Source organism: Oncorhynchus gorbuscha, linkage group LG16 (genome assembly GCF_021184085.1).
Source record: "Oncorhynchus gorbuscha isolate QuinsamMale2020 ecotype Even-year linkage group LG16, OgorEven_v1.0, whole genome shotgun sequence".
Classification (NCBI taxonomy): Eukaryota; Metazoa; Chordata; class Actinopteri; order Salmoniformes; family Salmonidae; genus Oncorhynchus; species Oncorhynchus gorbuscha.
In genome coordinates this window covers 52579477-52605760 of record NC_060188.1, presented here as the reverse complement: position 1 = coordinate 52605760, position 26284 = coordinate 52579477, and the positions used below count along the sequence as shown (strand labels likewise).

The 26284-nt window shown below is 46.5% G+C and overlaps 1 protein-coding gene across 3 annotated transcripts in view; it reads right to left on the bottom strand.

Annotated features, from left to right (window-relative positions):
- Positions 1-1125: 1125 nt before the first annotated feature.
- LOC123999479 (teneurin-2-like) overlaps positions 1126-26284 on the bottom strand; it is a 162088-nt gene continuing 136929 nt past the window's right edge. For all 3 annotated transcript variants that reach the window (XM_046305321.1, XM_046305322.1, XM_046305323.1), the window contains 21 exons: positions 25596-25697; positions 25049-25243; positions 22871-23071; positions 22363-22548; positions 18486-18632; positions 16405-16615; positions 15832-15951; positions 15388-15649; positions 14774-15041; positions 14112-14255; positions 13190-13442; positions 13073-13093; positions 10426-10658; positions 9686-9840; positions 8416-9290; positions 7885-8060; positions 6508-6743; positions 5839-6135; positions 3990-5610; positions 3739-3869; positions 1126-3606 (listed from right to left, as the gene is read on the bottom strand). In XM_046305321.1, the coding sequence (XP_046161277.1) occupies positions 2869-3606; positions 3739-3869; positions 3990-5610; positions 5839-6135; positions 6508-6743; positions 7885-8060; positions 8416-9290; positions 9686-9840; positions 10426-10658; positions 13073-13093; positions 13190-13442; positions 14112-14255; positions 14774-15041; positions 15388-15649; positions 15832-15951; positions 16405-16615; positions 18486-18632; positions 22363-22548; positions 22871-23071; positions 25049-25243; positions 25596-25697 (6572 nt within the window). In that variant the 3' untranslated portion in view covers positions 1126-2868. The remainder of the gene's footprint in view (positions 3607-3738; positions 3870-3989; positions 5611-5838; positions 6136-6507; positions 6744-7884; positions 8061-8415; positions 9291-9685; positions 9841-10425; positions 10659-13072; positions 13094-13189; positions 13443-14111; positions 14256-14773; positions 15042-15387; positions 15650-15831; positions 15952-16404; positions 16616-18485; positions 18633-22362; positions 22549-22870; positions 23072-25048; positions 25244-25595; positions 25698-26284) is intronic.

Below are 26284 nucleotides of genomic sequence, written 5' to 3'. Positions count from 1 at the left end.
TGTCATGTGAAATCCATAGATTAAGGCCTAATGAATTTATTTCAATTGACTGATTTCCTTATTTGAACTGTAACTCATTAAAATTGTTGAAATTGGTTTCCAAGTGTTTCATACCATTCCATTTATTCCGTTCCAGACATTATTAAGAGCCGTCCTCCCATCAGCAGCCTCCAATGGTTTACAGCTAGAGCTATTCACATTTAAATATGCGTATTTTAGCTGTGTGTCTTAGTCAGATGACTATATTTGCACAACTTATTTTGGGCAGTGCTTCTCACCCCTCTGGCTTAAAGCTCTCATGTGGATTGAGTGTGGGGCCAGGGAGGTCTCTGATTCTATTTCTGAAAGGTCAAGATTTAAGCCCTGTTTATACCTGGTGCTAACATGTGTACGGATCTCGTCCACATTCTGATCACCATCAGTTATTTTAATCATCTACACCTGTCTAAAAATGTGGGCCCAATCAGAATGTGAACAAGATCAGGACACATCGCACCAGGGTATAAACAGGGCTTTGGACAGGGTGCAGTGAGTTTGATCTGCATGTGTGAAAATAGCTGCAACTCGTTCAGAACAGTCCTGACTGCTGAGTATCTCTGCTTACCACTGTTCTATAAAGGTAGATGATTCTACGGTCATGGAGGGGGCTCAGTCCTACTGTATGTCAATGGAGATGTTAATGATTAATCTGCTTGTTAGCTTGGAGTCCCAACCTCACACTTCACTGCAGTACTCCAGTCTTTCATATACGTTAGTGCCGGGGGTCAAAGATGCTTCTGGCAGGTGCTAATTAAAATGGTAAAAATAACCTGGGAGCCATGAGAACCCACTGCAGCTGACAGGAAGAGGTTTGCCTCCAATGATCTCAATTTGAATGATACAATACCTGCCTTTAATATACATTTACCTCAGTAGTACAAAGGAAGCCAATTTGACCTGTCAATCAGTATTTGACAGATTAAATTGCTTTGATTTATTCACAATTTGCTAATTTTACGCTAATGACAAAAATACTGTAAGTGCTCAATGGAAGTTGAGGGTAGGTAGTTAATAGTCTCCCAAATGACCCTCATGAAAGCACGTCGATCCACAGCTACTTGCTGAAAGTGGAAAAAGAACTTCATGCAACATGAAAAAACACGTTTATTCTGATAAACCTTCCACATAATCCTCGTCCTAGTGTAAAGACAGTTTCATGATACCTATTCATGTACATATTGACATCCGTACTGTGGTTCTTCACAGTGAAAAGATACTTTTTACAGATATGGTTGGTTACAGAGAAACCACTAGGTAAAAAATGAATTAAAATCTCCAGTTTAAAGGGGATGTTTGAGTTTTGGCAATCAAATCAGTCAAAGATCAGTATGTAAACCCCTTTTCTATGGATCTTCACAGAACTATAGTCAAACCACTTGAGAAATTTACAAATTAGACAGCTTTCAGGACATGGATCTCTGTTGCTGAATGAATGTGAATGTACACATTTAACTTGGTAATGTATAGGGAAACATGTTTCACAGTTGTAAAGACAAAAAAAGTAAACAATATAAAAACACAACATACACCATCATTTAGGTAGACCTTTACTTGACCCCCAGTGTCATAACACATTGACACGGTCATAACATGGTCATAACACTGCCATGTGTCTTGTCCTGCTCCTGCATTCATCCCAGTCATCAGCAACAGAGCACTAGCGTAGGTGCATGTCTGGCATCAACGTGTGCGCAATTACAATGGTAATTTAATATGGTCAATTATTTATTTTTATATAAACAAGCATACTGTTGACACATAGGCTATGGTGTAATGGAATGTTTTTCCTTGTGTGGTAGGTTTGGTGGGTTTTGACACTTATGTAGGTGTCATAACCAGCCATAAAATAATGCACCTTATTTCACAACAGGTCTAAATATATGTCATGACAGTGTTATGACCATATTATAAAACAGGTTATGACACGTTATGTCAGATGTTATGACATATTATGACATGGTTCTGACCGTGTAATAACGTGTTATGATGCTGGCTATCAAGTGTTACCATATTTGATCTGTAGCATGTCTTGGGCTGCAAATTCAAATATGTATTGAGAAAACTTTAATATATATTTTAAAAGACATGTATTTCATCCTCAATACAAATTCTTCATGATTGTCATATAGTGCAAACAAAAAGAGCAAGAAAAAAAACAACTATCCTTTGATTCCATTTGTATTTTTCTTGAAATTGTGAGAGTCATCCTGACTTATCTTGGATAAGTCAACAGGAGTGCCCAAGTGAATGTCTTGTTTCAAAGTCTACAGCACAGGAACATACAAATCTACATACATGTCATATCCTCAATCTCTGTTGTTGTTAAATTAAACCATAGTTTACGATGTACTCCGAATGAAGAACAATTGAGCGTCCTTAAACATTGCTCATGGTTATGATGATGTTGGCAAGTGATGGCTCTATGTTCTTCAGATGGTGGCCTGAGACAGTTCAAGAGTTGTTTAGCCATTAGAAATAAAAGCCTCGACTGTGTTGTCATCGTCTGCGTTGGGTCGGATACGTCTGATAAGCTGTTGGAACAGCAGTTAACCTCACTGGCATCAATACCAATCCCTCAAAAAAGAGTGAAAAATATTTTCATTTTTTTTCCACATAAAAAAAGTCTGTACAGTTCATAACATCAGTAGTTAAGGGTGCTTTTTTAATTCATAGTCTGAACTCATTCAGGGGTTGTTTTTGCCTTCAGCAAGACATCCGTTTTGTGAGATTGTGTCCTCTCAGATGCCCCTGCAGCACTGCCAGGGAAACCCCATGTTTACTCTCCCTAGGAGATGAAGTGTCAGAGGGGCTGTGTTGTATTGTACTCTGTTACCTCTTGCCCATCTCCTTCTGTCTGAGGAACTGGATGTTGCTGCTGCTGTCTGCCAGTTCTGGGTACTGCTCCACAGGCAGCACATAGTACCCATCGTAACCTGGCACCTTCCCTGCTGCTAGGAGCTGCTGCCTCTCTCCCTCTGCCCACAGCCTCCCACCCTCTCTGCTTTCTCTCAGACACTGCTGCTCCCTCATCCAGGCCCCCGACAGGGCCCTCTGGTGGGCCTGCTCCAGCAGGCGACCCCGTTCCTTCTCCAGCACGTCAGCCGCCAGGCCGTAACGTACACTCAGGGACAACGCTACCGTGTGGATCTCCACGGTGACGCCCCGACGAGAGCGGCCGCTTACGGTCACGTTGACGCCATTCTCCAGGGCTTTCCTCCCGCTGCTCAGTCCTAGAGACAGCAGGTCACTGTCAGCCAGGCCCAGCTTCACAAAGAAGTGGCAGTCCTTCCCGTCTACGGTGTAGTGGGTTCCCTCCAGATAGATGGCGTTGTTCAGGACTTGGGCAACCTTACGGCTGTCCTCGCTGGCCAGGCCGGACACTCCCGTCACCACATGGCCCTCCTTGATGGCTAGCATCATGCCCCGGCCCACGATGGGGATCTTGGTGCCGAACCAGTACCCAGGCTTGTCCCGGTTGGTCCGGTGCTCCTTGTTGAGCAACCTCCCCTCCAGGGCCATGAAGGCCTGGTTATAGCGCTCCGCTGCATGCTGCACCCCTGTGATCAGCTGGAGACAGAGCAGAGGGTCGGCCAGTCACTTGATTATTTTGTTTAAATTAATAAACATAAAAAACATGGAGATTTGCCTGTGTAGTCTCAGTAATCAGTAGCTCAAATATGTATTTGATACATAACTCACCTGAGCAGTCTCACAGTCCTGGCTTGCTAGTAGTTCATAAGGCGGCTCAACAAAATACATGGGGTGTCTGGGGAAGCCTGGTATGATGTTACTGAGCTGGAAACCGAACATCACCAGCCAGCTCTTCACATCTACAAAATAGGGCAAGAGTATTAATGAATTAAAACATGTCAATATGTCATAACAACATACTTAGCTCACTTGATGGATCTTTTTTTCCATAAGAAAAAGCAAACTCAAATCATCCTCACCTGTCACATAGCTCTTGACGTCTATCATGTCACTGAGTGGGTTGTTGTTCTTGAACATGTACAGATTGAACGGGGATGGCTCCTTGCCAATCTTAGGTAGGAGTTTATGGTCTGGAGCAGTCCATCTGCCTGCCAGCACATCGTAGTCTCTCTGGCCAAAGTGCACCAGCTTAGTGAGGGGGTCGTAGAGCCCTCCGTGGAAGCCCACCGCCATGTTGAAGTCAGGGTTGGAGTCGTGGTACACCTCCCCGTAGGCAGTGTACTGGAGCTGCTTGACCATCTGTCCGTTGCTGCTGAACACGGCGAGCGGCGTGCCCGTGTTGTCCGAGGCGATGTAATACTCCTCCCCGCCGGTCACCTCCATGGCAAACAGATGGCCCTGCAGGTCGTAGTAGAAAGAGGTGATCTCCCCTCCAGAGTGGTTGTACACGTGGGTTATCCTGCCGGGGTAGTTGAGATCTGCGTAGAAGAACTGCAGGTGCTCTCCCTCATTGGTCTTCCTGGAGATACGGCGGCCCAGGCCATCATAGCGGTAACGTACGTTCCACTTCCTGGGTGTACGGCTGTACGCCTGCTCCAGCAGCCCGTTGGAGTTGTAGAGGAAGACGTCAGCGCCGCGCTGGCTCAGGACGCCGTCCTCATCCACGCGGTACTGCATGTCGCCCAGGCGGGTGATGCGGTCACGCAGGTCGTAGCGCAGCGGTAGCAGGCGCGCGCTGTTCCCAGGGTTCAGCAGGTGCAAGTTGCCGTTCAGGTCGTAGCTGTAACGCCAGGTGGACCAGTCGTTGACTTTGACCCCGACAAGCTGGCCGTCACCGTCATATTCATAGCGGTACTGTGTCGTGTTAGCATATGGCCCGATCTTCAGCTCTCTCTTGATGACCCGGCCCATGCTGTCATACTGTACCGTCATCCAGTACATGAGCGAGCGGAAGATCTCGTACTGCACCTCTTTGATGCGGCCGTGGGCGTCAAAGTGCTTGCTGAGGGTCATCACTGCCGTTGTGATTATCTGGTTGACGTCATAGTAGATAATGCCAAACTTGCCAAAGTGCTCCACCTTGCCTGAGATCTCATCGTAGCGGTAGAGGTCCACGGGCAGGGGCGTCTCGCCGATCACAGGCTTGATGCTGGCCACACGGAAGCTGTTGTCATGGTAGGTGTAATCAAAACGGGCGTTAACCATGCCCTCCTCAGAGAAGCGGTACATCTGTTTGTCCACTAGGGGGCCAACTTTACGGTAGCGGATGGTGCAGGAGAATCCCCCACTCTGCAGGTTAACCATCTTCAACACTCCGGCTGTCTCGTCGTAGCCGAACGTCACAGCTGTGCCGTCGTACAGAACCTCAGACAGCTTGGCCAGCTTGCCATACTTATAGATGACGCGTCGACCCGTGCCTAGGTAAAAGGTGGCGCGGGGTCGCCCGTCTTCGCTGAAGTCGTGGATGACTGTGGCGTTGCTCTCGGGAGGGTTGTAGATGTTGCGGATGTAGCCGATGGACACGTGGGTGGACATGGTGTGTCTGGCCATGCTGGGCATGGTGACAGAGATGATACGCCCCGAGGTGTCAAACTCAAACACATACTGCCTCTGACTCTGCTGGAGGTGCAGCACCATGGACTGGGGAGGAAGATAGAGAAAACAAAAAAAGGTACATTCATTTGTATTCTCTACTGTACATCCACAATAACAGAGACCTTGAAAAACTTCAAACAAAAAAACTCAGGGACAGGCAAAAGTAAAAACACTGTTCCCTTGCAGCTTACAGCACGACACGCCAGGCAGACAGACAGACAGGCAGGCAGACAGACAGGCAGTCACATCCAGTAGTGTATCAGAATGCCTCACCCTGTCCAGATAGCTGAAGCTCCACACCTTGCCGTCCACAAAGGTGCGTGAGAGGATGCGTCCGAAGGTGTCAAACTCGCTCCTCTGGCTCATGCTGCCTCTCTGCAGGCCCACTAGGCGTCCAGTGGGGGAGTAGGACACGTTGACCACAGCCAGGCTGCTGCTGGGAAGCCAGGTGGCTGGACGGCCCTGCTGGTCATACATGATCCTCAGCGTGAACTTACGGTGGTCGTCATAGATCTTCTCTGTGCGAGTGTTGCGGTCAAAATCAATGGAGAGGAGGTTCCTGCCATGGGCCTGTGCAGAGTGTGAGGGAGGACATTTCTTTAGTCATAGGTATAGCCAGGTCAAAAATTATTGACACCTGACTGTACATGAAACATGACAGGAAGACATCCTAAGCCTGTATAATCATCTGCATTCTGATAAAATCAAATGTTTTTATGGGTCAAAAATTACATTTTCTCTCTTTTGCTCAGAGCTGGCTGTGTATCATATATAGTTAAACGCAACATTACTCTACAAATCCTATATTGTAGCTATATTGTCCTTCTCAGTGATAGAGAGGGACTTCAGTTTGACAGAGAGCAAGCTGCATTGATTAAAAAACCTCCAGAAATGGATTGACATTAGAGACTGAGCACTTTAAGTGCATTGTGTCCAGCTTACTCTCAGCTTCCTGCCATAGACGGTCACTTTGCTCTTGATGAGTTCCTTCCTCATCCTCCACTCGATAGAGTTCAGCCCGCTGTCAGTGGGCAGACTGATGTTGCGCTGACCAATGGTAGGGCTGACTGAGCCGGCTAGAATATGGGGCTCTGTGTGGAAGCTGAGGCCCATGCCATTGGCATACGATACTCTTAGAGTACCATTGTAACAGAACTGGTAGTTGTTCCGGACTTGGTCTGCAGGGGGAGCAGCAGACACAGGCACACACAGGCACACACAGGCACACACACAGGCACACACACAGGCACACACACACACACACACACACACACACACACACACACACACACACACACACACACACACACACACACACACACACACACACACACACACACACACACACACACACACACACACACACACACACACAGGTTGCATTAGAAGTGAGAAACTGAGGGCACATTTTATTACAGAGAAGACATTACATTTGATCTGATTGAATGCTCTGCATTAGGGGAAATGCAGTCTCTGGGGCTGGATCTGTGTACCTTTCCACCAGACAATAACAAGTATCCTCTCTCATAATGACATGACCAAAGATAAGAGGGTTTTTAGTCTTTCAGCAAAATGCAGAACACAAGCTTTTTATTCCATTTACATGCAGTAATGAGATCATGTACTACATTTGAGGAGGAAAGGTACCTGGAAGCAAAATAATCCATGGAGCTTAATGCGAAGGAAACTTCCCGAACACGTCTAACCAGACGAGAGTACTCAAAACCAGCTTTTAACGGCTTTCAAACTCAATTTATCTCCCTGAAACAGTAGAAGCAAACTTTGGAAGCATTTATAGACAGATTTACTTTGTAGAGTCCATTTCAGTCAGAACTCCCGCATTAGATTGAAATAAAGTGTGCAGTTTAAGGTAGCCAAGTCACTTTCCCTCTTTTATGAGCCCCGCAGGGCACACTTTCATATAAATCTCTTCAATTCTTATTCTCGCGGCTCCAGTAGTTTCCAGACGTACAGATGAGATTGCATTTATTTTCTGTCACACCCCCATGGCTCAGTAGGGAAATCTATACTCTATCCTGCTCTTTCCTCCACACTGTTAAACAGCTGAAATAAGCTCTGGGATCAGGGGCCTTCTTGTTGGGCAGCAGCCACCTCCTATGGCGCCCACAGACACAGATGAAGATTTACTGTGTCCTAGGTAATGAATTTCTCCTTAATCTCATTTGTCATAGGACTGTAACAAGTGTCACGTACCCTAGGGTGTTGGAGTTGGGGAGACAGAGAGAGCGAGCTGGGTAGGGGATTATAGTACTGTAGTTTAAATATGAGAAGGATCCTTTTAGGTGACATGTTTGCTACCTTGCACCACAGTGTAGGACGCCTCCGCAGAGGACAGGTTGGTGATGACGGTGACATCATCATCCCTGTTGGAGCTCTCCATGTCGATGTTGATTGACTGGTCTATCTCCCGGTGCAGGCTGGTCACCACTCCCGTGGGGTAGGTGACGTTAGTCAGACGCCCCTCACTGTCATACCTGCATGGGAAGAGTAGGATGGAGCTGAGTCGAGGGGCCATGGAGGAGAAACCCTACATGTGCTGGAATGTTTGTCAAACGTGAGACCAACAGATGTCGTCTAGCACTCAGAGCAGTACCAGGGTCAGACACCAGATGGTGACAATGTGACATGACACATACTGTTGATTTGACTCCGAGTGGCCTAACGGAATCCAGACTTCTTTTTCTCTCTGACTAATGCATTACTTCCACACCAATAAATGGCTATTGCTCCTCTTCTTCACCTAATATTAATACACTGCACTGTGAGCTATACCACTGAATACGTTAGGCTAATTTACAGTCACACATACACTAGTTAATTCCCACATACTCATAAAAGTTGGTCCATCCAGTCTCATCAGCCTTGGAGGCCAGCAGGCCCGTGTTCGCAGCATAGCTCATCACCGCCACCTCCTGGTTGAGGGCAGATACGGAGCGCAGGCCACCGGCAGGGTCCAACCCCAGGGTGACCACCTGGTTCTCAGGCAACAGCACCAGCCTCAGCTGGCCAGATCCGTCCCTCCTCACCCTCAGGGTGTTGTTACAGTTATCAGCAACAGCAGCCAGCTCCATGTCCGGCCCGTAGGTGAAGTTATAGAGAGGTTCCCCGGTGATCAGACTGACTGTCTGTCTGTGGAGCCCATCTCTACTGAACACATACAGCTCCTGCTCCCGGGGTGACCCCACCTCATATAGCCCCACTGGCGTGGCCACGGGCCTGTCGCGCCGCACTGCCCGCACACGGATGTTGTTGAGGTCAGCGATGAACAGCGTGCCGTCGGGAGACACAGCAAGCGAGGTGGGGGCGTTGAGCCCGGCGTCTGTGGCGTAGCCCTCGTCGCCAGAGAAGCACTGGCAGTTGACGTCGTTCTTGCAGTCGCACTCGGAGGTGGCGCCGGCCAGCAGAGAGGTCTCTCCGGAGGCGCTGACCTGCCGCACGCGGTTGATCTTCTTCTCGTCCGTCTCGGCGATGTAGAGCACACCGGTGTGGGAGATGGCGATGGCCGTGGCGCTCTCCAGGGCAGAGTGGATGGCCAGCTTGCTCAGGGAGTAGTCGATGCCCGGGACCTGGCAGTGCATGGGCCTCCCAGCGACGATGCTGACCTGGTGGTTCTCTGTGATGCGGAGGATCACGTTGTTCTCTAGCACGTACAGGGAGTTGTCTGTGGGGTTCACAGCCAGGTCTGTGGGCCACTCCAGACGCACCTGGATGAACAGTTACACAACACATGAGTAATCACAAATCCACTGGAACTCCCCAGTGCTCTTTAGATCTCCAAGTTTTTACTCAAATTCCTCTCTCTCACACACTATTCAGAAGAGAGCACAGCTAGGATAGCTTGGATATGTGGGTATAAATACTGTCAATTGATGACAGCAAAGAGGCAGCCTTCGTATGTTGGACAGTAGTAGATATCCCTCTAAAGAAAAGTCTCTGTTGGGGTACATGCTTAGTGTATTTGGCCATAAGGCAGAGGGGGAAAAAATAGGACAGATGGGGATATCATTTAGACTGCAGACTCTCTTCCCACCTGGCTATTAAGAAAAACATATAGCCTCAGCACTATACAGGTTTCCTGTCCCGCAGTTTCTCTCCCCACCTGACTGACGTCCATGCTGGAGTCACAGCTGAGTGGACGGACCGCTGTGAGGTCATTGGTCTTGATCACGGTAGAGATGATGCCGTTTTGGTCCACCCTACGGATCATGGTGGCGTCAACAAAGTACATTAGGCCGTTCTTATCCACCGCGATCCCTGACAGACAGAAAGATGGAGACAGAGTTAGAAATCACAACATTCTGACATATCGAAACTAGTTCTACTTTACATCTGGGGCTGCTAACACAAACAGTCAAAACACTGTCAAAGTTGGGCTCATCAGGCATTCTGCAGGGTTGTAACCTCATCCTGACATCAGAATGTCTCTGTGTTAGAGTGTCACCTCTGCTGTGACACCAAGTGACAGTGTTAACACTCTGCTTGGCAGTTTGGCGTCAAGAAGACCCGCTGTTTCTGTTCCAGGTCACTGCTCTGAACAAACAGATTGCAAATCACTCGTTTACATACACCCTCTCTCCTGAGGACACCACTAGATTGATACTGAGTGACAGCTAAAGACCCGAAAAGAATAGGTGAACATGTATAAAATCACACAATATGAGTGTTTCCTACAAGGGGGTATAAGTGACAGACTGTAAATAACAGTCAGATATAACTACATAATCCTGATGGAAATTAGATGTGTGGATCTGAGGAGCAGAGCATCCCTAAAATAAGGAAAGGCTTCAGTCACGGTCACCTCCACAGTAAGAGTTGATACACTATGCCCCTGGAACTCACCCCTAGGGCTCATGAGTGTGGCCTCCGCGGCCTTGCCCCCGTCCCCACAGCGGGCCTCGTCGAAGGGGACACACTGCTCGCCGGTCCCAGCCACCACCTGGGCATTGTCCAACAACTGCCGCCCGCCGGTCAGTGAGCGCACGCGGTAGATTTGTCGAGAGTTGGTGTCCGAGAGAAAGACCGACCCAGACAGCGGGTCCACCGCTAGATAGTACTTGTGTGTTGGGTTGTTCCTAGGTAGGTAGGAAATTAGAGAATATTCTAGATAGATAATCCCTCAAAGGACTGAGACTATAGGAATACAAGAGAGATGACATACAGGTAACCATCACTTTTGCTAAAGCTGTATGTCAGGCAATGTTACCAAGCTAGCGGATACCAAAAGTGCTTCAACAAAGTACTGAGTAAAGGGTCTGAGTACTTACAGTACCAGGTTACTCATTCAAGGGTTTGTCTTTATTTTTACTATTTTCTACATTGTAGAATAATAGTGAAGACATCAACACTATGGATTAACACATATGGAATCATGTAGTAACCAAAAAAAGTGTTAAACAAATAAAAATATATTATAGATTCTTCAAAGTAGCCACCCTTTGCCTTGATGACAGCTTTGCACATTCTTGGCATTCTCTCAACCAGCTTCATGAGGTAGTCACCTGGAATGCATTTCCAACAGTCTTGAAAAAGTTCCCACATGTGATGGTGTGGGGGTGCTTTGCTGGTGACACACATAAGGCACACACCCGACCTCAACCCAGTTGAGATGGTTTGGGATGAGTTGGACCGCAGAGTGAAGAAAAAGCAGCTAACAAGTGGAACAGAGCAACCAACAAGTGCTCAGCATATTATGCTGAGCACTTGTTGGCGTCTTTTTCTTCACTCTGCAGACGACGTCTGCGGCTCCCGAGTGGACACTTTTAAAGTTCTTGAAATGTTGAAATTGTCCGGATTGACTGACCTTCATGTCTTAAAGTAATGATGGACTGTCGTTTCTCTTTGCTTATTTGAGCTGTTCTTTCCATAATATGGACTTTGACCAAATAGGGCTATCTTCTGTATACCACCCCTACCTTGTCACAACACAACTGATTGGCTCAAAAGCATCAAGAAGGAAAGAAATTCCACAAAATAACTTTTAACAAGGCACACCTGTTAATTGAAATGCATTCCAGGTGACTACCTCATGAAGATAGTTGAGAGTATGCAAAGAGTGTGCAAAGCTGTCATCAAAGCAAAGGGCGGCTACTTTGAAGAATCTCAAATATAAAATATATTTTGATTTGTTTAACACATGATTCCTTGTGTTATTTCATTTTTTTGATGTCTTCACTATTATTCTACATTGTAGAAAATAGTAAAAATATAGAAAAACCCCGGAACCCTGGAGTAGGTGTCAACTTTTGTTGAAAAACATTTTTTTTTACTTTGCAAAAAATGCTGCCTTATTCTAAAATGGATTAAATCGTTTTTTTTTTTCACTCATCAATCTACACACAATGCCCCATAATGACGAAGCAAAAACAGGTTGAGAAATGTTAAAAATTAAAAAATTAAATATCACATTTACATAAGTAAATTGGTCACCTCCCTGACCAAGGCCCTTCAATCCCAATTGCTCAGTTTGGCCAAGCAGCCAGCTCTAGGGAGAGTCTTGGTGGTTCCTAACTTCTTCCATTTAAGAATGATGGAGGCCACTATATTTTTGGGGACCTTCAATGTTGCAGAAATTTGTTGGTAGCCTTCCCCAGTTCTGTGCATCTACAATCTTTTCTCTGAGGTCTAAGGACAATTCCGTCGACCTCATGGCTTGGTTTTTGCCCTGACATGCATCACATTTCCAAATCATGTCCAGTCAATTGAATTTCCCACAGGTGGACTCCAATCAGGTTGTAGAAACATCTCAAGGTTAATCAATTGAAACAGGATGCACCTGAGCTCAATTTGTTTTTGGGGGGGGGGTGTAGACTGATGAGGAAATGTGTTTCTTCAACCAATTCTAGAATAAAGGCTATAACGTAACTAAATGTGGAAAAGGTCAAGGGGTCTGAATACTTACCGAATTCACTGTAAAAATGTACAATAGATTGATGATTTATAAAGCCAGGCACATTTAACAGTTACGCTATTGATTATAGACGTAATTAAGTTGGGGTTTCCTCTCGCCTTAGACAACAAAGGCAAGGGCTGTTTTCTCCTCTCCTAAGTCCCCTGTCTCCGCCCATTGTTCTCAACACAAATATGCTGGTTAACTTTGCTATTGTTCACATAGCAACATGGTCTAGGAAAAGGCACCAATTCAACAGCGCAGTGATTTATTTCAGAACCGCGGACAGCGACCGCTACACAAGCCGGAGAATTGTTATAAAATAATATCATTGATATCAGTGTTGCACCATTGTTCTTACTTAATACAACCATATATATTTTCAGCAGCACATGTCTTAGAGTGATGGACTGTGTCATCCCCGCGGCCTCCACAATAGATTAGTCCACTCAGACAGGTGTCTTGTACGTCATCATTTTTTAATTTTTGTTTGCTGCTGTTCGACGAAAGAAATCTCGGTTGACCAACAGCCTATCGACCAAACAATCGACCAGTCGACTAAATGGGGTCAGCCCGAGAGGACACACGAACATAACTTACCCATGCCTCAAGTCTTTATTTCTGGAGAAAAACAAAAACAAAAGAAAACAACCTTGTTAGTTTCCACCTATCATGTTACTCATCCCCTCTGTCAATCCGTCATGTCTGCCAACCTACCTGAGCTCCAGCACGGCTGTGGTGTTCAGAGTGGGGTAGACCCGGCGGACGAAGTTGAGGTCTCCCACATACAGGCTGCCGTCCCCCCCACAGGCCAGCGCCATGGGGGCCAGCAGCTTGTTGCCTTCAGCCAAACCACTGCAGCTGGGGCAAGAGATACTGCGCCTGCGCCCGTTCCCCATGATGCTGTTGATGACTGGAGGCTGCTGCTCTGATACAAACACGTTCTCCCCACTGCCCTTATGCAGGATCCCTGAAACAGTAGATGCATTCCGATTCAAAACAATATCCTTTTAGATCCTAAACTTTACATCTACGCCGTGAAGAGAGCTAGGGAACAAAGACCCAGTGTCACTTTTTAATCAGCCTCTATCTTAATATTGACTTACTTATCATTTTAGACTTTCAATTCCCTGTGTATCTAAAAATAAAACAATAAAGTAATCCAATAATACTGTTCAAACTGTTGCTATAGAAACTGAGTGAGTGTGAAGGTGTGAGAGTCAGAGAGGTATACTATTAGTGCTTTTCATCTTATTGACTCCCTGCTTGTGCCCTGTCTGTCACTACCTGGGCACAGGACTATTCCATTGGTTTTCAGTGGAAACAGGGTGCTGTCAAACATGGAGGCGAAAGAACACTGTTTTAGGAGATCCTCAGTGGCACTGCATCGATATAAAGATGCGAGACAAGAAAGAGGCACGACTACTTGGATGTTGAACATTCATTCATGCTTTCCAAGACGTCATCTGGTTTCAGTGACCATTTAATGTAGTTACACCATTTAAATAAAAATAAAACACAAAAAAACATTTCTCAACACTAACAAAACATAACACACACGTGTAAATGATCTGTCCTGCTGTGAGTGAGGTTCGTTCTAAAATGTTCTAAGTGCGCTTTAAAAGGCCGTAGGTCGTACCACTGGCAATGTTGAGGGTGTGGTGTTTGTCCAGGGACCAGCCCCCCAGGTTGGACGGTAGCAGCTCGTAACCCTGCAGCACCGCTGTCCTCTTCTCCCATAGGATCAGACTGGGACACGTCTCATACTCAAACCCCACTGACACTGTAGAAAAATAGAGAATAGAACTTTTCCTCCCCATCCACACTTTTAGCACCACCTCAAAGTAACACAGGGCGTCATCACACTACATAGCGCGCACAGTCATTGGATGCATTAAATGTACTCTCAATGACCACAGGAATCAAATGCAACACACATACGTGTGGACGAACGCATCAGGTTTAGCCTGCTTCCGCAAGAATGTTAATCAAGCGAGTGAGATTTAATGAGACGTGTGCGTAGGGAGAAACGTATGCAGTGTGATCACATAGTGTTTCTGTCAATGCATGGTTCACACCTACACAGCACCACCACAGTATCTTACTGTGTAGGTGTCAACTTAATTAAACGCTTGTGGTTGTGGCTTTCTTTTGTCAGGAAGCCACGACAGAAGTTCTGCCAGCCTGTTGCGGTAATAGATGGCACGGTCCTGTGTCTTGACAGATAGAGATACACAGTTGCATCTAACATAACCGACAAAACATAATCCAAACACTACAGAATCCCACACTGCCACTCACCAGCAGCCTGGGTCAGCCCATAGACCCTCTGCCCGTAGGCGTCCGTCTTGTCCCAGATGTAGGAGTAGGCCAGGTTAGGAGAGGCGTGGAACCACTTCTGGAAGAGGTGCCCCTCCACGGCCACCATCAGGTGCACCTTGACCAGGGAGAGGGGCACCAGGGTCTGAGTCATGGTCACCTTCAGCAGGGCGTGGTACCCCGAAGCACGAGAGCTCAGGTAGCACAGCTTCAGACCTGTACCTGGGATCTCTAGCTGCTCATGAACCACCTAGGAGGAGGAGGGAGAGAGGGAGTTAGTGGAAGAGAGAGAGAAGAAAGTAACAGACAAAGACAGCTAGAGGGAGGGAGAGAGAGAGAGGGAGAGAGTATGCTAATATATATATATTTTTTTAAAATTGTGGTTTGATACTTTATTCAGACAGTAATGACATGAGATAGGGAGACAGGAAAATGCTAGAAACAGTGGCAAGGTTGGAAGCAGGGATTGATCCCTGTTCTCAGGTGGAAAGTTGTAAGCAGAGAGAGAGAGAGAGAGACAGAGAGAGAGAGAGAGAAGAAAGTAACAGACAGAGACAGCTAGAGGGAGAGCTACTGAATGTCTGTACAGTAAGTACCTGAGTCTCAGGGATGATGTGCCTCTCTGCAGGATGGGAGCTGAAGAAGGAGGAGAGGGGTGAGGCCACCACCACGGGGTCAGGGTGGACGTAGCCACTGAGGTCACAGGCTGGGATGGTGTTCTCCTCAGTCTTCAGTACCAGTGTGTCCATGGCATAGAACCGGTTCCAGGGCAGCCACACCGTGCGCTCTTGGCTCAAGAACGGCGCTCGCTCGAAGTGCAGGGTCAGAGACGCACCCCCATTGGCCACCAGGTCAAATCTACAGAGAAACAAAGACAGGGTGTTATAAAGACATTGATCCACACGGTCCTCCTTTCACTCTAAGGTGTTTGTAATTCATGGGGGAACTAAGGGACATACAGTAAATACATTAATACAACAACAACAAAAAGAACAAAAATGGTAGTCATTGTCATATTCAAAACCCAAACGGTTACTCACGTGCCGTCCTGTCGAGTCAGGGTGTAACCATAGTGAGGGTACTTGACAAATGTCACGTTGACCCCTACCAGGGGAGTCCCGTCCGTGGTCAGGACCTGGCCTCTGATCAACGATGCCAGGCTGCAAGGGGAGGTGAAAGAAGACAGTTGCTTCCTAACTGACTGCCAAGGCATGAAGATAATGTAACAGCAAGTGATCCTAAAATCTCAATGAATTGCTGTCAAAGTCAGTGGTAATTACTTAGTGACAGAAAAATACACTTTTGGATATATTTGAAACTGTCATATATATTTAAGCAATAATACCCGGGGGGGGGGGGGGGGGGGGGGTGGTATATTGGCCATATACCACAAAACCCCAAGGTGCCTTATTGCAATTATAAACTGGTTAAGAACGTAATTAGATCAGTTAAAATAAATGTTTCGTCATACCCGTGGTACACGGTCTGATATACTACGGCTGTCAGCCAATTAGAATTCAGGGCTCGAACCACCCAGTTTACAAATGCTGATATCTATTGCGTAGCTAGTTGATTCTATCCAAGGAAGTGAAATAGACAGATGGGTACACTACCTTGAGTTGAAGGGGTTGTTTCCAGGGATGATGTGGGTGCCATCCCTCCCCACCAGTAGCTTGACCCTGTCATAGAATGACCGGACTTTCAGGGATGGTGATTGACTTTGCTGGATGATCTGCAGTGGATCCCTTGCTCCCAGACACAGTGGATTGGTCAGGCACAGACTCTGAGTGCAGCAGTCGGGATCCATGCAGTCTGTCAGTCCGTCTGCACGGGGAAACACACAGAGATATCATCTGGACAGACAGACAGCGCCGCAGCTAAATAAGGATTCAACAGCATTCTTCATGTCAAATTGTTCCTCTTGTAGTTGGGCAGAACAGAACAGGATGATTGCTCACGCAGGAGCAGAGCTGAGAAAACAGTGCCACGAAGAAACGACAGTCGAAATGCAATTTAATATTCAAAGACATGGCACGCATGTTTAGCATTCGGGGGTTGCCCTCTACACTGTGTCCATGTGAACCACAACGTGTGCATGATTCAACATGTATAATCCCTTTCCATTCTTCTCCTGATTGTTTCATGAGACAGTTATAATTGAGCTCTTCAACTAACGCTCTATTTTCATTAGGACGGGTGTGTGCTGTTGTATTTTCTCCAGGCTCTCCTTTAGAAGTGGTGCTCTGCAGCCTGCTCCCCGGCACAGTGCCTGCATGTCCTCCTTTTAATCAAACCCAATAACACTGGCATCAAAGTCAAACGGGACATAACGCACAACCCTGTGGGGAGGGGGGGGTGTCTCCTCTTTTTCATCTCTCTTTACGCGCCCGACACAAGCACGCGCGTGCACTCACCCGCCTCTATTTTCCTTCCCTCCCTTACACCTCCCATCCGCTTCAGACCTGCCAAAACAAACACTGCCAACTACTTTCAGAGACTTTGTACACATTTTCCGTTTGATCTTTCAGGTATTATTTGGTGAAATAAAACCCAGACAGAGACAAATAGAGAGGGAGGGAGACTGATAAACACACAGACAGACATACATACACAGCGAGAGTGTTACGGATTAAGGACGCGACTTGGAAGTATAACACAACATCTCCATGGAAGAAGGAAGACGATTGGATTAACCATATCAGCCAGCCAATTAGGCAGCCAGGCAGCCAGCCAGTCACACATTGAAACATGCACTGAGCCAGTCTGGTAATGGAGGGCTGTTCAAGTGAGCCATGTTTAAAAACCCATTGTCCTCGGAGCCCATGACCTTATTGCTCAGACGCAGACGGGGGAGATGAAAGATTAAAGGCTTCCAGGGGCTGCATTAAGACACCTGTTCAATCACCACCCGTTTCCTTGGCGACAGGCATCCTCAATTGCATGACATGCCACAGAAAAAGCGCTCTTTAAAATTGACACAGCTCTGGCCTCTGCAAACTACTTAGCCGTTAATCAAGGAAAAATACACCTGGGTATCATTTTCATGTTAGATAACCCTGCCCTGACATGCTGACTGGCTGACTGCTCAGAGCTGCTGCTTGCCCTGTGAAAAGCATCTATTGCCGAGGCCTCTTTGATCCTCTCACAAATGGTCACAGGAGGGGTCACTCCATCTCCCACCAGGGAGGGAGGGAGGGAGAGGAAATAATATGGGCATCCATCTCAGCAAACTCTAGATCACTGATCCCCACATGCTCTTAGGAGGAGGAGGAGGCATTGATTCAACCAGCCTCTCCTCTCTCCCCAGCCCTCTCAGTGCTAGCTCACACCGACAGAAGGATGCCATAATGGGGCCATTCAGACCTGATAGCACTAGCCCCGCAATCACACCTCTTTGATCCGCTAAAAACACTCACTGGGAGGAAACCTCTCAGAGAAACCTGGGCAGGCGTCTGGCTGTCTGGCTGACTGCTGCTCATCAGGGAGAATCAAGTAATTGTCACACCTGAGAGACACTGCTATTATTAGGAAATAAACTGACTCAAAATCTAGACCAAATCAACAGTACAGTTGCACAAATACTGTAACTCCGTCACAGCTGGTTCAAAATCAGGGTATAATTTTTCATAGGCAAATCTACAAATCTCAGCCTGCCTTCCTTTGCTGCGATCCTTCACCTCTTCAACACACTCACCTCCTTCGTTGTCCTTGTTGTCAGCACAGGAGATCTCCATGGCAACGCTGCAGCCAGGTCCTCTCCAGCCAGTGTGGCATTCACAGTGCCAGTTGTTCTGTCCCAGGGTGCATTGGCCATTCCCGTTACAGAGGCCCGGGCACCCGTCTGAGAGAGAGGGAGGGGGGAAATAGAGGAGGAGTGGACAGGGACCAGAGGAGAGGACCGATCAGTAATAGTGACATAGTAACTTGTGCCAGCTAAGGGAGAGCAGCACACCAATTTCATATATTTAGTCTCTGTCTACCATTGCATCACACAACAAGGGCATAAAAATATAAAATTGATTGATTGATTACATGGCAAGGGGATTGCATCTCATCACAACAATTCTCTTGTTGTGGATGTGGATTTCATACTGCTACAATATATACCCTAGAGGCAAAAGGGAGGGTTTTGGCATGCGGTGAATTGTTTTGTTCAATATCCATTCATAGCTAAAAGTATTCAATAAAAGAAAGTACACAAGTTCACAGCCAATTCATTTGCAGTGGTTGATTTGCCTCTGGAGGCTGGCTGGGTTGTAATGCTGCCTCATGAGAGAATTTGATTAGGCAAAACTGATGAGATTACAAGCCACCTAGACTTTGAAAACAGGGAGGGAGAACAGGAGAGATGCTACACATCACTGATGACTGCAGTCCCCCTCAGCAGATGTAATATTCTCCCAGGCTAGGTTAATGAAGAGGACATGATGAATGCTGCTGGGACATCTGTCTCAGTGGTGTAGTACAGTCTGTACAGGAGACCAGACGTAAGGGACCAGGCAGTCGGAGGTATTGGACTGTAAACTCGCCGATGGTGTACCCACGAATTACCATCACCAAAAGGTCAAAAGAGCAAACCTCACTGAAAAAAATATATATGAAGAAGTGATAAATATTAATCCATAAACTGCATTTAGAAAATCAGACACTTTCGTCAAATTAGGAAACGTCAAGATTAACATTAAGACTCCCCCCCCCCCCCCCCCGAACAGACTAAAATCTCATTAAACCGTATTAACCTTTCACTTAAGCCAGCCTCCTAACAACATGTCCGCCGTCCTGTCCCGATGTGGAGCAGTACAGTCATTAGTATTCTCCCAGCAGGGATGAGCATGCAGCTTCACTGGTCCAACTCATCTATTAGTATTCTACCTACTGCTGGGCAGATGCAGCTAGAAGGCCAAGGCCATTAATATTCCCATGGAGGGAGCAGACTGCTGCAGCAGAAATAGCTGCCGATCGGTCTCCATTGAGCCCACTTAACATGGAGTAGCAACGCTAACGTACACCTCCAGCTAACTGTGTGTCTACGACAAGACGTTGATAGACAGATAGATGGACTGACAGGCCGACAGTCGCAAACGAACACGGGAGGAACAAACTGACACACAATAGTCCTGTGCTTAACAAAGCACAAGAGAGAAATCAAGGCAATGGATCCAAATGTTAAGTCTATGAGGTTTTGGTTCATCTGTCGTGGATGAGCCTAGTTAAACATGTAAATGGCACCATCTGACCATCTGGGTTAACCAATATTAGGAAGTGGTAGAAAGGGTGCACTAGCTGAGTATCCCAATATGAGGGACCAATAGGGATTGGGGATACTAGCAAATGGGAGTTTGCATCACTCTACTGGAACTCTAAAACACCAGCTACCACTAAGACATTGAGTACAAACACTACTCAAAACTTCACAATACTAAATGAACCCTCTTACATCCCTCTTCTACACAAGAGAGTGGTCTGTTTGAGGCGTGGGGAACTAACTGCACACATCAGATCACCTCTTGTCCAAATACAATACCTTGTTCCAAGCTTTCCCAAAAGTCTGCAAGAAACCAAAATAGGCAGGTTTGATACGTTACTCGTGTGTGGAGGACAAAGTGGGATTCTTAACATGACGTGGTTCATCACAGGTAAATAGGAGAGATAAATCTCCTTCAAACTCAACTGTCCAACACTAAGAGAGAGACACATAATGAACAGAGAATGGGAGCTAGCACAGCTCTAACAACACAGCCCACAGTGGAGCCCCAGGGAGGTGTTTTTCTCATCAGATGGGAGGAAGATAAAGAGAGGAAAATAGGAAAATAAAGCCCTCTGGCACTCAAGAGCACTCTGGGGGAGAATGAGGGGGCAGAGTGGCTGTCCCTCTCTGTTGGCTCCCAGGGAGGCTGAGTGGGTCTTAAGGCTTCCACATGCTTCGGTTCGGCTGGCACCTAGCCAAACTAGGCTAGGCAAAGCAAATGAGTGTGCTGGCATACTCCCTTAAAAGACGTTCGCTCGAAAAACAAGAAAAAAGCTGCAATAGTACTGTTTGTCCATCTTGAGAAGCCGTAGCCAGTATACACGTCCTCAAAATAGTCCGAATGAATCTAAGATAACTCATGAAATCTGTCATTCATTTTGATGTTCTTGTTGATTAACTCTTTTTTTTTTAAACCTTTATTTAACCAGGCAAGTCAGTTAAGAACATATTCTTATTTTCAATGACGGCCTGGGAACAGTGGGTTAACTGCCTGTTCAGGGGCAGAACGACAGATTTGTACCTTGTCAGCTCGGGGGTTTGAACTCACAACCTTCCGGTTACTAGTCCAACGCTCTAACCACTAGGCATTGCAAGCACCATGCGCTACCAACTGAGCTTAGTCCCGGCATTTAACATCTAACTAAGATGTCTGGTGCAGTATTTCTCAAGTGAAAAAATGTGCATGAAAAAGAATAATAGAATAACAATAAACCCTTCATTGAAGATTCCCTACTGTTGACCAATGACCAACGAGGGGGCGTAGACTTCAGCTACCAGAATTGGGCTTGCCTTGAGCCCAAAAAAGAAGTGCGCACCAAGCAGAAAAAACCCTCGACGAAGACCAAAAAGAACAAAAATGTCACAAAAATGCACAATCTGTTCCGAACTGTTTTGGATGGAAAGCATGCAGACGCCTTAAGGGAGCACCAAGAGGCCTGCTGCCCAGCCTTCTCCACCGGAGAGTGGGTGACTAGGCTGGAGGGGCGAGGCTGCAAATAGATGTGGCTGAGTACTTCGGTCATGGATGAAACATTTGCACTGTAGTGGAGAAACCATTCCAAATGAATGGGAGAGCTTCTTAATGGCATGAAGGAGCAGAGCAGGAAAGGAGGGCACTCATCAGCATTGGTGGAAATATCTGCTGCTGAGTGCTATACTTCAGCAATAAGGCCAGAGGGGGGTGTGGTATACGGCCAATATACCACCGCTAAGGGCTGTTCTCAAGCACGAAACAACGTAGGATTCAGGGCTCGAACCACCCAGTTTAGAATGCTCTTCCTATAATCATAGAAAGAGACACATTGGACATGGCTACGGGAAGATCTTTTGTGTTCGGGGTGCTGTCGAGGGGGTAGGGTTTGGTGCTGAGGAGTATTTTTCTCCGCTCTGCTGACAAGTATTTTTCCCCGCTCATACAGAATTAATAAAGGCCGTGTTTACTATATATATATATATGTTTTTATTTCCTGCGGCTATGGACTGCCGGTACCTCCACATAATCCAACCAAGGTATATGGTTAAGACAGCATAAAGGATGCAGCATAAAGGATGCAGCATAAAGGATGCAGCATAAAGGATGCAGCATAAAGGATGCAGCATAAAGGATGCAGCATAAAGGATGCAGCATAAAGGATGCAGCATAAAGGATGCAGCATAAAGGATGCAGCATAAAGGATGCATCTTTTAAACATGTGGGGGTAGTGACAGTTCCAACTCTTTGGCTGAGAGTTAGTATGGTGGGAAGATAGAAGCATGATACCGCTGTGTGTGTTAGCGTGCCAGGGTGTTGGCTGATTGGCTGGCTGGCTGGCCGGAAGCATACCGATGGTGCAGTGCTCTCCGTTCCAGCCCTGTTGGCACTGACACTTCCCATCCCGGCATGTCCCGTGCTTCACACACAGCGGGTTGCAGACACGCTGGTCACACCCGGTGCCTGTCCAGCCCTCCTCACAGCGACACACACCGCCAACACACAGGCCGTGGGCGCCACAGTCCGACGAGCACACCTCTGTGGAGAAACACACATGTAGGCACATGAGTACAGTAACAGGAGAGGGAAGCAGTACAGTAGACTGACACAGGGAAATGGATGGGTTTTACAAAGGAGGTAGTCACAAAGAGATGTGGCCATGGTGTGTGTTGAGTGTCTTTCTGAGTTGTAGAGACGAGTGAGAGAAGTAGAATAATATATGCCATTTAGCAGACGTTCTATCCAAAGCAACAGACATGCATGCGTGGTCCCGGGTATTGAACCCACCATCTTGGCATTGCAAGCACCATGCGCTACCAACTGAGCTTACAGAGGGGAAGGTGTGTGTGGTATTACCTACCCATGGAGCAGTCTGGTCCCATCCAGTTTGGGTCGCAGCTACAGATGCCTGTGTCGGGTATGAAGGCACCGTGTCCGTGGCACTGGTCTGGGCACTGGGCCCTGGGATGCTCACAGAGCGGGCCGGCCCAGCCTGGCTTACAGTGGCACTGCCCACTCACACAGGTACCATGGTCAGAGCAGCCTGGGTCAAGACAGTCAACTGATACACAGATAGAGAGAAACAGAGGCATGACGTCAATGCACCTAACAAAAACGTAGTAGCGGTAGTAGTGAATAGTGAATATACTTAAAGTAGGGAATATTCTGAAAGAAAGGAGGCAAAATGACCATTTCTGATGTATTCTCAGTCCCTTCGTATATAACTAGAACTCTCTCTACTCTGCCATCACACATCTCGCTTCTCTACTTACCCTACTTTTGGCTCCAACTCCACTTCATCCCAGATGAGCAGAAAACCCATCAGAACATAAGTGAATGAATCGGCTCCAGGGCAATTATTTAAAAGCGGGATCAATAGAAGAGATTCCATTCCCGTAATAACCTTTCTGATGCACAGTGGGGGTCTGAAATGATTGACGACCGTGACAAAGTTGAGCAAAAATGACTGTGTAAAATAAATCATTTAAATACTGAGCTATATTGTATGCAAAGGATATTATATTGTTTTTTTATACGAACAGAACTGCTCAGAGAAAGAGGTTTTTTGTTGAACAACCCATTTAAAAACAATTCTCAAAAAGGTAGGGGGTCAAAATGATTGACACCCCTGTTTTCAACACTTCAGGTGGTGAGGATAAAAGACTCTTTTTCTAAAATGTTTTATGAGATTTGAGAACGCACCGGGAGGGACCCTTGACCGTTCCTCCATACAGAATCCTTCTAGATCACCGATATCCTTCGAACTGCCCTGTTCAATTCAAAACAGCAGGTTTTTAATGGGTTTCAAGTCCGCCAATTAACCATTTCCTTTTTGAAGGTTTTTGGCTAAAATATCCTGGTACATGAAGTTTATGATGCCGTTGACCCCCAAAGACCAGCAGCAGCAAAATAGCCCCATATCATCAAATATCATTTTCTGATCATGCGTTCTCATTTTGACGCCAAACCCACCCTGGTATGCATGGCCAAAGACCTCTTGGATTGGAACTGGACCTTTGACCTGACGACACGTTACAAAAAGCTATTGTATTGTATTTGAACTATTTATTTTATACAGACAATACTTGCTCATCATTATCAAGGGTGTCAATCATTTCAGACCCCACTGTGTACACGGAGTGCACAAAACATTAGGAACACCTTCCCAATCTTGAGTTGCATCCCCCTTTGCCCTCAGAACAGCCTCAATTTGTCAGAGCGTGTACTCTACAAGGTGTCAAAAGTGTTCCACAAGGATGCTGGCCCATTTTTTGACACAAATGCTTCCCACAGTTGGGTCAAGTTGGCTGGATGTCCTTTGGACGGTGGACGATTATTGATACACACAGGAAACTGTTGAGCGTGAAAGACCCAGCAGTGTTGTCGTTCTTGACACGCTCAAACCGGTGCGCCAGGAACCCAGTGATGCCCCCGTTCAAAGGCACTTCAATATTTAGTCTGGTCTATTCACCCTCTGAATGGCACACATACACAATCCATGTCTCAATTTTTTATTTGACCTTTATTTAACTAGGCAAGTCAGTTACGAACAAATTCTTATTTTCAATGACGGCCTAGGAACAGTGGGTTAACTGCCTGTTCAGGGGCAGAACGACAGATTTGTAACTTGTCAGCTCAGGGATTTAAACTTGCAACCTTCCGGTTGCACCGCTCTAACCACTAGACTACCCTGCCACCCCAATTGTCTCAAAGCTTACAAATCCTTCTTTAACCTGTCTCCTCCCCTACATCTACACGGATTGAAGTGGATTTAACAAGTGACATCATTAAGGGATCACATCTTTCACCTGGATTCTCCTGGTCAGTCTATGTCACGGAATGAGCAAGTGTTCCTAATGTTTTGTCCACTCAGTGTATATCACTGCAGTCTCATACTTTTTGAAACGTAATATGGCACTACATTGTGAATCTCCCTGAAGGCAGGTGTGTGTGTGTGCGTGCGTTTGTCTGAGAGTGGGCGTGAACAAGTGTGCGCGTGAACAAGTGTGCGCGTGATCTACAGCGCTGTACACCTTACCTTCCTCGCAGGTGTCGCCGCGGTAACCTGCAGAGCACGTGCAGGAGCCCTCGGAGCAGGTGCCACGGCCGTTGCAAACTGGGTCAATACACTGGCCCACTGGGACGTCACACTCTGAACCCTTCCATCCGCTGTAGCAGATACACGAGCCCTTGTCATACTGGCCATTGCCACTGCACAAGACCGGGCAGGCAGCTAGACAACGTGGGAGGAATGAGATACAGCAAGGGAGACAAGGTGAAAGACATGGGCTTTAGGTCCTATTTGAGTCATGCTCCATTTTATTTGTTGTAGATAATCACTTATGTTGAGATTGGACTCAAACAAGTCATGGTGGCTCTTGTTACGAGGATCAAGGTAGGGGTAAAATATTCCACAATATACATTTGAGTGATGCTTCATTTTAATATATCAGTATTGAGTCACTTACGTTGAGACGATCCTATTGGACATGTCTCAAAACGATGACGATTTTCAAGATAGGGGTGAAATATACCTACAGAATACACAACTTGCCAGCCGAGCGCAGTGATACCAAAGTACATACCTTTGGCACAATCCATGCCATGGAATCCTGGAAAGCAGTGGCACACGCCCGACATGCACTCTCCGTTTCCATGGCAATTCTGCGGGCATTCTTGCACTGAATCTATGATCGAACAGAAATCATTGAAAACAGACAAGTAATTACAACCAAAATATGAGATATGATACAGGATGCGATTGTTCCCACTCCTCTCACCTCCCTCTGTTTGATCCCTCTCCTGTTTTGATGAGGCTCCTCCCTCATCACCTCTTCCCTCCTTACCGTTCATAATTAGATGCGTCTGAATAATTAACCGTCATTAACGTTCCACTGGCGGCTGAACCTGCGACTCTTTCTATAGCTAATATAATAGTCTGTGCCAATAAGAGTTGAATGCAGAACGTCAAGTATTTGATGGAAGAATACAATGAAGCACTAGAATGGTGTGAACACATTGGCATTACTCGAAAAAGGGGGGCTGCTCCTGGGGGCATGTCAACATATACTGTACAGCTTCATGCAAAGACCACAGCTCAGTATTAAGAGGACAGGTGAAGAGCTTTTTTATTAAAACAATTCTCTGTAATTATCCATTAGCAGTTCATTCAAAAACGCCTCAACACATTATTCAAACGATTCAGCTTACCAAAACTCTTTCTTAGCACACCCCAAATGTCCTCAAACAACCCCCCCCCCCCCACACACACACA